This window comes from Aaosphaeria arxii (genome assembly GCF_010015735.1).
Source record: "Aaosphaeria arxii CBS 175.79 unplaced genomic scaffold BU24scaffold_7, whole genome shotgun sequence".
In the NCBI taxonomy this organism is placed as follows: Eukaryota; Fungi; Ascomycota; class Dothideomycetes; order Pleosporales; genus Aaosphaeria; species Aaosphaeria arxii.
Window position 1 is genome coordinate 1,587,055 of NW_022983480.1, and position 17,086 is coordinate 1,604,140.

The 17,086-nt window shown below is 51.8% G+C and overlaps 6 protein-coding genes across 6 annotated transcripts; 4 read left to right on the forward strand and 2 right to left on the reverse strand.

The window, feature by feature from the left end:
• Positions 1 to 87: 87 nt before the first annotated feature.
• Positions 88 to 2,008, forward strand: BU24DRAFT_494881 (uncharacterized protein). The gene is made up of 4 exons (XM_033534088.1): positions 88 to 370; positions 419 to 689; positions 740 to 1,225; positions 1,273 to 2,008. The coding sequence occupies exons 1-4, from the start codon at positions 192 to 194 to the stop codon at positions 1,891 to 1,893; spliced, it is 1,557 nt and encodes a 518-aa protein (XP_033381322.1). The 5' UTR covers positions 88 to 191; the 3' UTR covers positions 1,894 to 2,008.
• Positions 2,009 to 2,268: 260 nt separating this feature from the next.
• On the forward strand, positions 2,269 to 4,116 carry BU24DRAFT_262340 (uncharacterized protein). Its single transcript, XM_033522513.1, has 2 exons — positions 2,269 to 3,577; positions 3,636 to 4,116. Exons 1-2 carry the CDS (start codon positions 2,372 to 2,374, stop codon positions 3,744 to 3,746), a joined length of 1,317 nt encoding a protein of 438 aa, XP_033381323.1. The 5' UTR covers positions 2,269 to 2,371; the 3' UTR covers positions 3,747 to 4,116.
• Positions 4,117 to 5,348: 1,232 nt separating this feature from the next.
• Positions 5,349 to 6,017, forward strand: BU24DRAFT_425567 (uncharacterized protein; the record flags this gene model as incomplete). The annotated part of the gene is made up of 1 exon (XM_033528766.1): positions 5,349 to 6,017. One exon carries the CDS (start codon positions 5,349 to 5,351, stop codon positions 6,015 to 6,017), a length of 669 nt encoding a protein of 222 aa, XP_033381324.1.
• A 976-nt stretch (positions 6,018 to 6,993) lies between these two features.
• Positions 6,994 to 8,665, reverse strand: BU24DRAFT_425568 (uncharacterized protein). Its single transcript, XM_033528767.1, has one exon. The coding sequence runs from the start codon at positions 8,164 to 8,166 to the stop codon at positions 7,099 to 7,101; it is 1,068 nt and encodes a 355-aa protein (XP_033381325.1). The 5' UTR covers positions 8,167 to 8,665; the 3' UTR covers positions 6,994 to 7,098.
• Positions 8,666 to 9,461: 796 nt separating this feature from the next.
• BU24DRAFT_435284 (uncharacterized protein) lies at positions 9,462 to 11,286 on the forward strand (the record flags this gene model as incomplete). Its single annotated transcript, XM_033530080.1, has 2 exons — positions 9,462 to 9,655; positions 9,705 to 11,286. The coding sequence occupies 2 exons, from the start codon at positions 9,462 to 9,464 to the stop codon at positions 11,284 to 11,286; spliced, it is 1,776 nt and encodes a 591-aa protein (XP_033381326.1).
• A 104-nt stretch (positions 11,287 to 11,390) lies between these two features.
• Positions 11,391 to 16,941, reverse strand: BU24DRAFT_396252 (urea amidolyase; the record flags this gene model as incomplete). The annotated part of the gene is made up of 2 exons (XM_033525294.1): positions 11,391 to 11,516; positions 11,572 to 16,941. The coding sequence occupies 2 exons, from the start codon at positions 16,939 to 16,941 to the stop codon at positions 11,391 to 11,393; spliced, it is 5,496 nt and encodes a 1,831-aa protein (XP_033381327.1).
• Between the last annotated feature and the right edge of the window lie 145 nt (positions 16,942 to 17,086).

Genomic DNA, 17,086 nt, shown 5'->3' on the forward strand with positions numbered 1-17,086 from the left:
CCGCTCTATTACCCCTTTGATCTAATTGGACAACGGCTGTAGGGCTGGCGGGTCCCTGCATTTTGACCCGGACAACGCACTCCAGAGCATAACCCAACTCAAGTCATAATTGCTGCTCTTTATTTACTCACTGCTTGACCTACTGAGTTTCGTACTTATTGGCAAAAAACACATTAGTTAAATCTGTCAGGATGTCCGAGGAGGCGGCTGCGCATCACTTGTTGAATGTGCTAGAAGAGAGGGAATTGAATGTGGACCTGGACAAAGTGCTCGCTGCATTTGAGGATGAAAACACGAAGAAAGAGGCGGCTGCATGGGTCAATGAATACCTGAACGAAGAGACTCTATTAACACGCGAGGAACTTGAAGTGTAATGTGCTAGACCCAGCCGTATCCCATCATACCTAACATCATACAGCTACAAGTTCATGCAAAAGAAGGGACTCATTTCTCGGCACAATCTTGACAACGCCCCCATCCGACCACTTTTAGACCATGAACTATCTTCTGCAATCGAATCCCTTGAGATCTCAACCGCTGCCATTGGAGAGCAATGCAAAGTGCTCGAGGCCCAGGCTTCCGCTCTGAAGGCGCTTCAAGCCATGGGTAAGCCAAACATGAAGGTCGAGCATGCCCGGAACGAACGGCGGAGAAAGGAGCAACAGGAGAAAGCGAGACTAGACATCACCGTATGTATCTCACATTTCCCATGTATTGGTAATTCTAATTTTTGTTTAAGATTGAGGATGTGGTCACGAGCATCAACGAACAGCTCGGCGATGCACAACGAGACGTCGAAACAGAGAAGTCAGCGCTAGATTCGTTCCTTGTGGAAAGACTTGCTTCCGACGACAAAATCCTGACCGCTCTGCCTGGGATCGTATCTAAGATTATGGTGGAGCCAGAGGTCGATGAGAACGAAAAATTCGTCGACCAATGGTGTAAAGCAATAGTGTCGTTTCGAACGGCAGAGATCAAAGCTAGAGTCGACATCGCCTACATGGAGGGCTTGAAGACTTTCTCCGAGGCTGATGTGCCCGAGATGTCCGATGAGGAAGCGCGCGAACAGAAGACTGCACTGCAGGCTGAGTTGGAGACCCTCCACTCAGAGGTGGCCTCCGTTGCGGAGATGGTTGTCGAACATGATCTGAGGAAGCCGATCATGGACGGCATAGAGCGAAGAGACCGTGATCAGAAGGAAGCAAGAGCTGCCTGGTTGGATTATGTAGGTTTACGATGCACGAACATACGTACTGGTGCTGACTGTCACAGGTCTTGTCAACATTGGACTTCATGGCGAAACGACTGGATATCGTTTCGAACCATGCGAAGGATGTGCACGAATTTCAGCATGCATTTGCATTGGTGCGCGAGGAGGCTGCAAAACGAATGCCCGAACCAATCGCAGAGACTCCGAAATCGTCAAGGAAGCGCACAATCTCACGGCCTTCATTAGACTTTACACCAGCAGTGAAATTCAAACCGGCAAAGAATCTCGACTTACCACCGTCTGTTCAAGATGCCCTACGTCATGCTGGGGTGTCATTCAGCCAGGACTCGCTCGAGGAACTCCAGGAGTCACTTTCTAGAACACTGATCGAGCGACAAGAAAAGCTTGCCCAGCACTACGAATCTGCCACCGTGACTGCGCACGACAAATTGGCCGAGAGGTTCGATAAAGCGGACGCTGAGCTAAGGGATATTCTCGACGCGGTGTACGCCGACACGAAGTTCAAGACAGTAAGGCTGACAGATGAGCAATTGGAGGCCGAGATGAAGACTCTAGAGGAACAGTTGGAAGAGGGAGAGCAAAAATTATTGGTTGCAGAGACAGAGAGCTTGTCTATGGAAGATCCCAAGGTCAAGGCCTTTGTGGAAAAGTACGCGCGTTGAGCCCATGAGCCAATATGCTGGGATTTCCACATTCCTCAGTCCACATGTGTATATATTGAGAATGTCCACCCCCAAAATAAAGCTCAAACCGCGAAAGGGCACAATGACTTATTTGAATCATTGATTATACTCGTCGCCGTGATGATGATGGACTCTCTGTGTTTGTTTATTTACTCTCATCGATCCCATGCAGCCGAGGCTGGCCGGTTTTGTATGGGATTTGCCCAATCGGGTTTAGCGGTCACCCCAGCCTCCTGAAGCTTCAGAGCTGAATTGACAACACAGCTCAACCTCGCACCCACAACACTTCCACCTCCACCTCCAGCGCCCCTCACAGTGCGCGGGATGCTTCCTCATCGCATCCACCCCTTCAAAACACTCAAAGGCACCTAATTGAGGCCTCTCGATTCCCGCCTAATCCGCCCGTTCGGCCCCGTCGCCGTCCGTCAACAATAACAACAACAACACCAACCTCGTCATGGCCAAGGGTGCTCTCATCAGCGCTGGTGCCGCTGCGACTGCCATCGGCGCCACCTACAAACTCGGCGAGTTCCTCTACAAGGCCAAACGTCTAAAGGATGTCGGTCCAGCCAACGCCGTCTACGTCCGCCTCATCAAGCGCGTTCGCGCCGATCTCGACGAAGTTAAGCGCCTCCTGACCGTCGAGGAGGTCAAGGAAGCCCTCGCCGCCAACCCGGGCAAAGCGAAATGGGTCTTCGGAGCCATGCGTGACGTCCGCGGTGCCCTGGAGAACATTGCGCCCTACACTGAGCGTGTGTCCAGCGACGTCGACGATGGCCGCCGCGTCGGTATACGACACAGGGTTTACTGGCTCCTCAGCGAGAAGGAAAAGTTGGAGAACCGCGAGAAGGAGCTCAACTTCGCCCATGCGAGCTTGAACGAGGTTATCGGATACCTAGGACCACTCGAGCCGAACAGCGCCGCCAAGCAGCAGGCCCAACCTGCCCGACAGCCTCAGACTCAGACCCACGAGACTCACAACACCAAGATCGACGTCGACATCCGCCGCGACGCGCCCGAGCGCCATGTAGACGAGAGGAATGTCTACATCGAGAGGCACGAACACGGTCCCAGGAGGGTTGAGGAGCGCGAGGTCTGGGTCGAGCATGGCCGCGACCCTCGCCGAGTCGTAGAGGAGCGCGAGACTTGGGTCGAGCACGAACACGGCCCCCGTCACCACGATGAGCGTCATATCCACTACGACTCCCGCGGCCGCCCCCAGCAGTACGACGAGCGCGAGTACATTGAACACCATGACAGCCGCTACGATGACCGCCCTCACGATCCCCGTCATGGTGGACGTGTAGACGAGCGCCATCTCCACATTGAGCGCGACCCTCGCGATGACCGTCATGTTGAGGCTCGCTTCGAGCAGCGTGGCCCCAACTACTATGAGGAGAAGCGATATGAGCAGCGTGGCCGCATGGACCCCGGACTCGGACGTCGTCCCGAGTCCTTTGAGGACCGTGTCCCAGAGCGCGACACCTGGATGCAGAGCGAGCCACGAAGGTCCCCTTACGGTCAGTATGCGGAATATGGTGCGCCCCAACCCATCGGAGCTGCCGAGTATCGGCGTAGGTTTGACGGCGATCCTGGATTCGGAGATGAAATTGTGCTGAATCCCCAACCAGTGCCTCCCATGGATCACGGTTATCACAGAGAGGTGGGAATCATGAAGTAATTTCATCATTATGAACCCCGGCTGACTTTTTGATATCCAGGAATGGATTGAGCAGCGTGAGAACTACGGTTATGACGAATACGGCAACAAGCTTCCCGAGCAGACTGTAGGCACGAGGTACCCCCAGTATCCTCCTCGCAGCCGCTTCTGATCGGGCAAGCCAAACCCTCCCCCAAAATGACCAGGTTCCCTCTTTTCATGTCTCTCGCGTAATGCTGGATCCCGACTTCATGTAAATGGTGGTTTGGATCAGTCTCTGTTGAATAGGTTCCTTTGTGTGGATTTGCCCGTTCGAATGTGTTGTTGTATATGCAATTTGTGGCCTCCCGTTTCCGGTACGAATATCTAGCTGTTTGTATGTGTTGGGCCGTAGTTTGGAACGATGAATATTGGCGATTCTTTCTTGTCTTAATCTCCTCTTCTATTCCGACGTGCTTATAATTATCATGTGATCATCCTGCGCAACTACCTGAATATGCGGTGTGCGAGAGGCAATTACGTTCACCACATGGGTAGGTATTGACCGGGCGACACTTCTGTCTCAGTTGCAGCTTGGTTTGTTCATCCTCCCTTACTAACGGCCATCGCTCTTCCACGTCACTTTCATCTCCAACAGAGTACAGTATATGCTTCGTCTATCGTTATACGATTATTACCAATACGTTATTGTCGTCCGTTACCCATAACTCACTCGCTCTTCCTATCGCTCGACCTCGTCACCATAAGCCCCTTGTACAGTCCGATCCGCATCCGAGTGTCTTCGGACTTGTTTCGAAACGTCCTACCATTGCTCAGACTGCATCTGGGATTTCTCGCAGTCGCTGGCTCCATACGTTCTTTGAGCAGCCCATTCCCAAACCTCTTAGTACCTTGAAGGTCCCCAAGCCGAGATGTGTTACTTCCTTTTGTGGCAGCTGTTCAAGCTTCCGACCATCATGAGAATACTCGGCGTCTGCTGCGTAAGTCTCTGGACCAACTGCATCCGTGATCCAGCGATCGCTCTATGGCACAAGATGGTGAAACTCAACAACTGGGCACTCGGCGGCGGGGCAATCAAAAAAGCCATCGTACGTATGTTGCCGTCTTTGATTCTTGCGATCTCATTTGCCGTCGTCGGCGATGTCTATGAGCGAAGTTCATCCAAGATTCCCAAGTCGTTTCGCTGTCTGGGCGCTAGGGAAAGCATATTTTACATGGAGAGGCCGCTATCCATCATGGCCCCGCTTGGAATCGCTGGCCAGGATCCTATGATGACGTTCGAACGGCCGCTCTTCTACTTGTAAGTCCCTTCCTGTGTTAGTTCGAGTTCATCTGATAACATGTCATAGTCCGACGTACGTATCTAGCGTCGCTGGTCCGCTTGCACTTGTCGTGCTGCATCTTCTCAACGTGACATTCCATGTGTTCCGTTTTCGCTGGATTGGCTCATTCATCGTTTGCTCTACTCAAATAGCAATCTGCCTAGCGTGTCTCGCCATGGACTAGGCTACCATGCCTGATGAACGGAGGCATCGATATACGGATTGGCCGATCTGTCGTTCCGCAGATTGGGATGAGCTGCATGCGCAGAACATACTACGAACCACATGCTTGGTATTAAGAATTGGCACTGGGTGGCCGTATGCCCTTTTGTAAGTTGACTCTTTCTATACTTTGATATTCGGGCCATGGCGTCGACGTTCTGACAGCTAGCAGTACTTTAGCTTACATGCACAAGTGCAAGGCTTTATGTCGCGAAATTAGATGGCAGAGGATGAGCCACGATCGCGGACAGGAGTTGAGGACTATGATCGCCCAGTCACCTCATGGCCTTCCAGAGAATCCCATTCCGTCGGTGACCCCGCGAAACAGCTTCGACGAAGATCGAGGCGGCAGCTCTGCTCAAGGCGGTAGCTCTGCTCAAGGCGGTAGCTCTGCTCAAGGCGGTAGCTCTGCTCAAGGAGGTAGCTCTGCTCAAGGCGGTAGCTCTGCTCAAGGAGGCAGCTCTACTCAAGGGGGCACCGTCATAGATGGAGATGGAAGTTCTGTTCTCAACGGCACCACAGAACCAGGCAGTAGCTCTGTTCCAAAGAGCACCAGTATGGAAACGAGCAAGGGCTCTGTACCAAGGAGCGCCATCATGGAACCAGGCAGTAGCTCTAAACCAAAGAGCGTCCGTTTCGCGGACCGTGACGCCCCCGCAGACCGTGACGCCCCCGCGTTAATGCCACCGGCGGCTCATGTCGGTGCCACCGTGCATAGACACCATCTGCCCGGTATAGCACAGGTGATGTCCGGAGGTCCCTTCGAGCAGGCGGAGGATTCCGAAGCGGCAGAGGGGCCCAAGCCAGCGAATCATCCCGAGGCAGCGGAAGATCCCGAGGCGGCGGAGGATCCCCAAGTTGGTGGGGGTGGAATTCCAAGTCATAATTTTGGGCAATAATCCCTCGAAAACAGTGGTAACGCAAATTGAGTCGGCATTGCCAGTAGTTATGGAGAATCTTGTAACTAGCAGACGCAACAACGCACAGTGAGTTTATTTGGTACATAGTAGAGTTTTATTCGGGTTGAGGAGTTTTATTTTTACTATCCTGACGCTTGGACGTCAGATGAGTTTCCACTGGTAGCATCCAAGGTGCTGGTGTGCCCTGGGTTATCAAATGTATATAGCGCTGGTTGGGAAATGAATAATTATTACGACGAAGTTGCAACAAATCACACTGGGATAGGAATATGTTGACTTCCGTGATATCCACCAATGAGAAGAGCTTTAGTTGAAGCCCCTAGACAAACTATCCATGCTGCCATCCCATTAATTAGTATAGTAGCATTCATTTCTCAGCACGATGTAAACCATCAAACCCAGCATTCCATGGCATCTAGATGAAGATGACTCGTCAGAGAAAATGGGAAGTGTGGAAATACTAAATGTGCTGTCCTCAGTGGAAACATTATATTTTTGTCAGAACTGACATTGCTCTGGCGTATCTCTTTTCTCTTTAACGCATTGAATGAGAAGTTGACGTTGCGAACCCGGTTTTTCTTCTCTTTTATTTGGGAGGATGTGGGTGTCAGATATCGTGGAAATGTGTATTCAACGAAAATACGATCATGGACACATCAAGTCCTTGTACACTGCTAGCTAGTTTTTTATTTCAGACGTTTAATTTATTCCTCTTTTAAGAAGTATAATCGCTTTGTGTGAAGAGGAATTTACTGTAAAGCAAAATAGATTAAATTGAATTATGTAAAACAAATTCAAATGGAATTAAATGAGTCGATGTGAGCAACAAATAAGGTTTTTTCTTTATAGGCATGTGTAAGGGATGCTGTAATACTTACTGATCATTTAGTAGGCAATAAGGGAGTTTTCATTAAGTTTGGTATACATCTACATGTAATTGTCTTAGAAAGACATTTGAAAGCCTGATATCTGCCATCGTTTCACTCCTCCAGAAAGAACACACAAGCACACACACACACACACACACACACACACACTGGATGATATCCATGCGCAGTATCTACGCCTTGCGCTGCAACCTCGATATCTCCAATTCCTGTTCGTCAATCTCGATCCCGTTCCTCTCAGCGTATTCCTTCCAGTCGTAGCGCGGTTCGAACCACTGCTTCGTCGTCTGCGTCGTGATCATGTACTGTCCCTTCCTGATGGGACCCGTCTGTTTGGTGGCCTTTCTCCTCACTTCGCGTTTTGGATAGTCCATTAGGCGTGGACGGTTGCCATCGCCACTAGAGATGCAGAGTTCCAGGCATCTGGCAAACCATGCGGGGATAGCCCAATCCTCCCCCTCGACATGGACTTCCCTTACAGTTGGTAGATCCAACAGGTTCTCCAGTCCGAACAGAAGTCTGCGCAATGTTTCGAGGGCGACAAACCGGTATTCTTGGCGGTGCCGAAAATTGTAACAATGAAAAACGTGACAGTTGGCACTTGGTCCCTCCAACAAGGCATGCATTGGTAGGGCTTCGCAATCTATTGAGAACTCGACGTGCAGTTTCTTAAGCAGGGAGCGCCGGGCAGTGTCGACAGCATGCAATTTGATGGTCCTGATGATATGGCCTAGACGGCTCCGTACACGCCTCATGGCCCAGTAGTCGTTTCGGCCCAAGTCAATGATGATTGAGATGGAACGGACATGGCGGACAAGGTGGGTATTTTCATAGAGCACGCCGAAATTGGGCTGAATAGATTGTAAGTGATATGTCATGTCTCCGCCACCGTATAATTGAAAGATGTACGTATTCTGGCCGTAGAGGATCGCTCGGGCTTCGTTGCATAACTGCCTATTCACGAGGAAGAGCTCGGTACAGATGTATGGGAAGCAACCGCCTTTAAGCCTGAAGTGAGCTCCGTCCTCACGGCGGAGTAAAACGGGTAGTTCAATCATGCGATCGTAGCTGATGTCGAAGCCATTGGGGATCAAGTCATTGTAGACTTGGAGACGCAACTCGGCAGGGAGCTGGAGGAAAGGAAATATGCCTTTGCGAATGGTTGTGTCAGGAGTGTAATCCTGATGACCTGGGAAGTGATTATGCACACCCGTGTCGTATGGTTCGTATGCCTCTGCCATCGATCACTAAGACGAAATTTCGAGCAAACTCTCGAAACTCCCTTTGTATTTCTTTCTCTTTCCTGTTCCGAAAGCTGTGTACTCCCCAAAGAGAGATACACCGGATATTTCTAAGGAAGCTCGGCGAGGTGCAGCAAGTAGGAATGGAGGCAGCAATCGAGAATGCTTCGTTCACTATCCTCACACAAGTTTAGCAGGTCGGATTTGCGTGGTCTTCTTTATTCGTCTGTGAGTTGTTGGCTCGTGGAAGGGGTATGCTGGAACTGTCGAGTGGAACTTCGCCTGGAGAGTTATGGAACTTCGCCTGGAGAGTTATGGAACTTCGCCTGGATAGTTATGGAACTTCGCCTTTATAGTTAAGGAAAGGTAGGGTAGAGAAGAAGTGAATCGGGAGAACAAAGTGTATGCTGCAAAGTGTAGGACTAGAACAAAGTGTATGCTGCAAAGTGTAGGACTAGACGTAGGGAGGGAAATCAATTGTATTTCCCTGTGATTGTTGAGACTCGTTGACAGTTGTGGTAAGGCTAGTAGCTAGAAAGAGGGCGTGTGCTTTTGGTGGGGTTAGGCAGCTGTGATTTGTGTTCTACGTTATAGTCCTAAAAACTTCATTGATGAAGGTGCGTACGAACCTAGGCAGTTATTCGTAGCATTTCTCCTTTGGCATGGATCACTTCTGGTATCAGAACTACCTTTGAACGATACATTTTTCTCTCATCACCATCCGCACAGTATGCACTGTAAGATAACAAGCTGACAATTGGAATACAAATAAACCTTTGACTGCCTACCTAGGTACCCAAGGACACACCAAATTATTATTTATCTACACAAGTATAGCTGTACATTTGGTAGATTGAAACATGTAAATCAACGGGAATAATCTCCATGTTCTGTCCATCATTCGTGTTCGACGTGAATAGTTATTAACTTTTGTATTTGCTGAATTAGGTCGATTAGGGTTTGTTGACACAGACAATTTCCTGTGAGGAAGGTATTATTCCGTGGCCTTGCCGTTCTTCTTATACCTATTGATGTCCTCTCACATGGCCATTTAAAAAAAAGAAAGAGATGCCCTAATGTCTTTTGCGTGAGCAAGGTACATGCAGGTCACGTGATAGAACGCGTCTTCGATTTTCGAGCGATTGGCCAACAGCTTCTTGGCTGATTGTTCCCAGCTTCGTCAATAGCTGAACTCATCTGTGCAGCTGACCCCTTCACTGCGTAGATAGATATCTTATTCATTTCACCAGGCTTTGTTTTTCCGTGAGGGAAACTCACGATCGACCCATCGTGGAATGTCCGCCCTCAGAGTGTCGGAACATCACCTCCGGCGCCCCTGCGATCGCTGCCGCCAACGGAAGTCACGATGTATAAAAGAGCCCGGAAAGGAGAATTGCGCATTTTGCAACCTGAATAATGTGACTTGCACATTTCTACATGGACCCCGACCGCGGATAAAGGTTAGAAGTCCACCCAGTGTAACGGAAACGTAGGTTCTCGCAACCTCAACGCCCCTGTCTTTCAATTAATCCAGCAAGGAAACCCACGCGCCACTCTTCTCCAACATCATCAACGGCTGGATCCAATGATGAGAAAGATGCAGCCGGACCGATCAATTCCCGACTAGAGGGCACATTAGGCCTGGAGCTACATTTACATTCCGAGTACGTCGGTCCCGCAAGTTATCACGACCCGGAGCTTCTCGACCTTCGACATTCTGCCGTCTCTTTCGCTGAACACGAAGTCTTCTACCCACGACGCGTGAATCAATCCACAGCGTTTATCACCTATCCTGACAAGAAGTCAGCCTCAGAGGTGCAACGCATCGACGACCTCGATCGAATCGAGGGCGCCATCAGACCGTTTGGCCCGCCGTTGGTAAACCTCTATTTCCGCATTATCCACCGAACATTCCCCATCCTCGACAAAGGTGTCTTTCTTGAGAAATACGCTCGATCTTACCGCGAGTTCTCACCACCCCTGCTCGCTGCTGTCTACCTTATTGCTCTTGATTGGAAGCTCTTCGATCGAACGCTCGCCACCGCGCCCCAGCCACCGAACGTGGATGCCCTGAAGGACCTCTCAATGAGGGCAATGTTTGATGATCTCAAGCGCCCAAAGCTCTCTACATTACAAGCCGGCCTCTTGCTCATGCAGAGAATTCTGCCTTCTCACAGCACTCTCCCAGCTCAATTACTGTCCATAGGGCAAACGGTGGGTATTCATCTCGACTGCTCGGACTGGAAAATTCCGGAATGGGAGAAAGGTCTGCGGAGACGGCTGGCTTGGGCGCTCTACATGCAAGATAAGTGGGGTGTACTCGTTCATGGCCGTCCGTCTCTCATCAACGACCAAGTTGGCGAGGACGGAGGACCAAGTGATTGGGATGTCCGCGACTGTACGCTCGAAGACTTCACAGAAGAGGGACCCGGCGAAAATCAGAGCGGAGATGGGGAAGTGGACGCAGCCTCAGGACAAGCGGCGTTCCTGCAATCTATCAAGTTGACCAAGATTTACAGTCGGATTATCTCGACATTTTATTCAGTCGGCGCAACAAAAAGAGGCGGACTATTGGACCGCATAGGGCCGTCCGGCGCGATGACGTTGGCGAAGCCACTCGCGATAGAGCTACATGAATGGCACGCTGCTGTTCCCCCAAGCCTCCGTTTGGAATCTTCAACATCTCTACGACTGTCGACGAGCGGCGCCCTTCATCTCTCGCATATGGCTGTCGAGTTGACTATTCATCGCGCGCTTTTACGCACCCTGACAACCAATACCGCGCCGTCCCTTCGGTCAACTATCCGAACGGCAGCACACGCGCGACTCAAATCTGCCATATCACTGATTGAATCTTTTCAGCCCGAACACATACAGTCGTTCTGGGGCTTCGCTGCAGCTGCGCAAGTGGCCCTTGTCGGTACTTTCGCGGGTCTGTTGTGGGCGACGAGCGCCGAGATGGAAGAAGCAACAGGATACGTTGAGCAGCTCGAGAAGTTGCGCTGGATCTTGCAGCTCAGGGCCCCGGCTGTTCCGTTCGCTCGCGAGGCGTTGCGCATGCTGCATGAGGAGGTTGGTGACCTGGCTGTCGTGAAAGCCGCGACATTGCAAGGTTCTTGAGGCTCGCAACAGTTTTCAATGAAGTAAACTCTTACGGTTATGGAGGACAATGAATTAATCTAATAAATGCCAAAGGGATATAACGTTTGCGCCTTCAATGCAAATTATGAAATGATCGCAATATCATCATTCGATCCCAGGACATCGCCCTCTCCAACCAGCAGCCTCACGCATTTCCCGTCTTTTGGTGCACAAATCTTAACCTCCATCTTATTCGACTCGATCCATATCTATGAGATGTCAGCCTCATGCCACAAAATAGCGACGGCATTGTAACCAACTTACCAAAGGTTGTCCACTCCGCACTTCATCCCCCTCTTCCACCGCGCAACGGAAACACCTGCCGGGGAGACGCGCCTTGACACGCTCCCCGGGCACAGATTCGTCGCTACCAAGTCTCGAATTTGCACCATTCACCGTCAGTTCGTAAGGCTTCAGCAGGTCTTCGTAGAAATCCGCCTTGTGCACCGCATTCATCCGTTGCTCCCTCACGGCAATGATATCCTCCTCGTTCTCCTTCAACCAACGCTCATAATCCTCAAGATCTAGCGTGGTGTTAGATATATTAATCAGGTCGACCGCCGTGCCATTGCGCTCCGCCGCCGAAAGCTCGTCCTCAGCGATAGGGTAGAATTGAATTTGGTCTAGGAGCGAGAACATCCACGGAACCTCGCCGTTCAATTCAGATCCGTGGAAGTCCTCCCAAATAGGCACTGTGCGACCGACGAGTTGGTAGCCGCCCGGCGAGTCGGTGGCGTAGATGCACAAATATTGGCCTGCGATGCCGACGGCGCCGCGGGGTGTGAAGGATCTAGAGGGGTTGTATTTCGTTCCGAAGAGACGATGGCGGGGGTCTAATGGGATGGCACAGGGGGATCCAAGGTACACGTCTCCAAGTCCCAGTACCAGGAAAGTGCCATCGTAGAGAGTGGTCTCCACCTCGTTGACGCTGTCAAGCCCGTTCAGCTTCTGCAGGAACTCGATGTTGGAATGGAGATATGGTGCCGAGGAACGGATCGTCGAACTATAACGAGCGATGGCCTTGCGGCTCTTCTCGTCGTCAAAGGCGAGTGGCATCTTGACGATACGCGAGGGTAGTCGCGAGGGAATCTCAGTCCCAAGTGAACTTTCATGCGCAACAAGCGCGTCGAGTACTTGATCTAATGGCATGTTCTCATCCACGCGGACATGGATGCTTCGGACTCCTGGTGTGAGCTCCCTGACGCCAGTCATGGGATATTTTCGGTGCTTCTCCATGAAAGTCATAACATGGAATGTTTGCCTCAGCGTGAAGTCATCTTCTTCGCCGAACTCGAGCAACAACGCTCGATCGCCTGACTGGCAGCATCGAATGAAACGACCAGCGTGGCGGATCTCCTTCACGACCGGATCGATCAGGGTGGAGACACTTGCTTCCTGATATGCTTGCGCCGCAAGCGGGCTGAGCTCAGCGATGGATTGCTCCACGGCCTTCGATAGCTCCAGTGCATCGTGAAGGGAGACAGAACGTAATCGCACGCGGTCGCCTGGCAGCATCTGACCAAACTTCCACATTTCAGCGTCGACAATCGTAGCGAAGGAAACAAACCCTCCTAGACTTGGGCCATCAGCCGTCAGTACAACCGCCTCATCACCCGTGAAGCTGATGTTACCGATGGAGTAAGGGCTGTCGTGGATATTGGAAGGATGCAACCCCGCGTCTCCACCAGTCTTCCGAGTCCATTTAGGTCGAGGACCTGTCAGACGAACACCCAATCTATTGCTGTTGTAGTGAACCGTCCAAACGCCATTGAATAGCTCTAGAAGCGCTTTTTGTGTGAAATGGATAGGCCCGCCATGCGGGCCTGGCACCGCAGCAACGATCCATTCTCGGTTGTCGGAGGTAGGCAGGGGAAGGGCTGGCGCCTTCAAGGCTACTGAAAGCTCTTCTTGGTCATTAGATTCTATGGGGAGGAGATCACCAATGTGCAAAATGCGTCCGTTGTATCCGCCAAAATGCCCAATTGCGAAAGTCGAACGGCTGCCGAGGACTTTAGGAACCTGAAGGCCTCCACGAACGGCTAGATAGACGCGGGATCCGTTGTTCGACGTTCCGATGGTCAGTTCTTGTTTCGCTTTGATCTTGATGGGCACACCACTGTCTACTTGTTTTCCATCGACATATAAGGGTGCATCAGAACCAACAACGGCTATGGTAGTAGGGCAGTGAAAAAGAAGTTTCAGTCCTTGAATTGAGCACTCAAGACCCGCAGCATCGTCTCCATTACCGAGAATTCTGTTGGCTAAACGGAAGGAGTAGGAATCCATAGGGCCAGACGGCGGTATGCCGATATGCCAGAGGCCTTGACGGCCTGGGAAATCCTGAACAGACGTTCCGGAACCAACATCAATGACTTCTAACACTTGAGCATTGAAAGGGAATGCATTCAACGAAGTTGTCGTGAACTCTCCGGAATGGAACAAATCCCAATCAACGATCTGACGGAGATACTCCAGGTTCGTTTCGATGCCCGTTATCGTCGTTTTCGCTAAAGCCTTCGAGACCTTGTGAAGTGCTTCACGGCGGTCTTCCCCGTAGGCGATGATCTTCGCGATCATTGGGTCAAACGACGACGAGACCTCCTGCCCTGAGCTCACCCAAGTATCAACTCGGACATCGGATGGGAACTGGACATTCAGCAGCTTTCCCGGGGAAGGCCGAAATCCCTGAAGAGGGCTCTCGGCATACACGCGGGCCTCGACTGCGGCACCGCGCGTGGGAGTTTCGTTGACTTGTTGGGGAAAGAGCGCAGCGCAGTCGTTCATGGCTATGCGCATCATGCATTGGACGAGATCCAGACCCGTCACAGCTTCGGTCACGGGATGCTCTACCTGTAGGCGAGTGTTCATCTCTAAAAAGTAGAATTTGTTGACATCGATGTCAAAGATGAACTCGACAGTGCCAACATTGCGATATTTCAACGAGGCGACGAGAGCAGCAGCAGCGCGCCGCATGTCGGCCTGTATCTCGATGGGAACGAAAGCGGCTGGTGCCTCTTCAACAACCTTTTGGTTGCGTCGCTGTAGCGAACAATCGCGATCGCCAGCGCATATGACACGGCCTGATCCATCGCCTAGGACCTGAACCTCGACGTGTCGTGCGCGGTCGATAAAATGCTCGATGAAAACACCATCGTCACCAAAGTTCGCCTGGCCGAGCCGACGTACACCGTCGAATGCCTCGCGCAGTGCATGCGCGTCCGCACACCTCTGAAGACCGATTCCGCCTCCACCAGCAGTGCTCTTCACCATAATGGGATATCCAATCTTCTCCGCATCTGCTAAGGCGTCGTCGATGTTGGTGACCAGGCCTTGGCTCCCCGGGACGACTGGAATGCCCGCAGCTATGGCAATCTCACGAGCACTGTGCTTCAGACCTAGATCACTCATCTGCTTCGGAGTCGGGCCTATCCAGATCAGTCCTGCAGCCTCGACGGCTGCGGCAAAGTCGGAGTTCTCTGAGAGGAAACCATATCCGGGAATCACGGCATCTGCACCTGCTTCCTTGGCTATGTCGAGAATCTGCTTGCCATTCAGATAGGTGTCGGAAACCGTGTCACCAGTCAGCGGAAAGGCTGTGTCGGCAGCGGTGACGTGCGGCGCGCGAGCATCTGCAGATGAATAGATGGAAACAGAGGAGATATTCATGTCGCGCAAGGTCCGAATGATACGAAGGGCTATCTCGCCGCGATTGGCAATTAGCACTCTTTTGATGGCCTTGACTTCATCAACTTCAAAAGGTACCGATGGTGTTTTGTGTGAAGGCGCTGGAGTGGTCGTCTGAAGTGATTTCATGTACGCTCGCCACCCACCGAAATTTGTGATATTCTCCGCATCTGCAAGACCAATAGGCTCGCAGATGAACCCTTGTACCCAGTGACCATTCTCCAATTCAATGGATCCGAGACCCAAAGGTGCCACGATCGTGCCGAGAAAGCTACCCATCTTGTCGAGCGGCATACTCCATACTTCAACTTCTATCGAGTCTCCGCCGTCGACGACCCGTTTCAGACCAGGCTTTCGTACCGGGCCTGTGGTGTTGAGGGAAAACAGTTGATATTTCGGGGCAGTGGCCGTGGATGCGACAAGAGTTGCACCCCGGGAAGTCAGATCATTGTTCAGCGGGAAGCCGGTAAGATGAGCACCAACTACCGCCACTGGTATAGAGCTGACTTCGTCTGGAAGGCTGCGTGGAGGCTCTTGATAAGTCCTCCCTGTAGCGCCCAATGTACGTGGAGAGTCAGACATCCATCTCCGAGCAAGCTCCATCAGTCGTGGCTCCTCCCACGCGCCCCCGATCAACGTAATGCCGAAAGGCAAGCCGTCTTTCCTCCATCCGGCGGGTATTGCCAACGCAGACCAATCCAGAAAATTGACGAAATTGGTGTACATCCCCAGTTGACTATTCGTGAGGACAGGCTCATCCTTGAGGTCTTGCATCGTGGGAAATGTCGGTGCGGTGGGAACTAGCAAGGCGTCGTACTTGCCAAAGATCTGCTCAATCTCGCGAGCGAGGTCTTGTCGACGGTATTCATTGTCGAAGACGTCTGCGGCGGTGAACTGTTCGGCTTTCATGATGATGCCACGAACAACGGGATCCATGGCATCCGCCGGTGCCGACTGGATGAAATTCTGGATTGCAGCATATCGCTCGGCAACCCATGGGCCCTCGTACAGGAGTGTGGCAAGAGCGAAGAGAGGTGTGAAGTCAACTTGCTTCAGCTTCCAACCTAACCGTTCGCCTTTAGCCAATGCCGCCTCGTACGCGACGGCCTGCTCTGTGTGTCCAAACCATTGTGGGTCGGCACAAATAGCCAACGTCGGTTGCGGTGGTAGAGCTCCCCGTGGAGAGGTCTTAGTCGCACAACCGCTGCGATCTCTAGAGTATGCATCGAGAACATCAAACCCCTCAGCCAGGCGAAGGACTTCATCCGCATCTTCGAGTGTCAGCGCGAAGATCGAAACGCAATCAAGCGAGCGACAAGCCGGCACCACACCATGTGTGCTCAGAGCTCCTCGTGTGGGCTTCAGTCCGACGATGTTATTGAAGCCAGCAGGTATGCGACCAGACCCAGCCGTGTCGGTGCCGAGCGAGAAAGGAACCAATCCCTGAGCGACGACTACACTGCTTCCCGAGCTGCTCCCGCCGCTGACCCGGCTTGGGTCAAAGGAGTTAGCAACGGCGCCGTATGGTGAGCGGGTGCCGACGAGGCCGGTTGCGAATTGATCGAGGTTGGTCTTTCCGACGAGAATGGCTCCCAGTGATTTCAGCCTTCGGACTATAGTCGAGTCGGCAGCGACGGGCTTGGTTCCGAATGATGGGCATGCAGCAGTCGTGCAGAATCCTGCGGCGTCGATGTTGTCCTTCGCAGCGAAGGGCACTCCGAATAACGGAAGGTCGACCCCTTGCGATCGAAGCGCTATGATCTTCTCCCATTGCTCGATGATCTGCGCCGGTCTTGCCAGAGAAATCCAGGCATTCGATGTATTTGATTGCGCTTGCTCTTCAATGAGAGTCAGAATGTGTGTCGGCTCCGAAGCAGTGCCTTGTATCTCTCGCCATTGGGAGATCGTGAGAGGTTTTCCCTCAGATCGTGCAGATGGATCAACAGCCATTCAGGAGGTTTTATTTAGTATGATACTGCGCTGATCTTCCCAGTGACCAGTATGGAAATGAATAATATACTGAAGGCCAACAAAAGAGCACAAGAAGAAGGTCCGAAAAATCTCTCGCGAATTTAGGAGGTTAATAGGAGGCGCA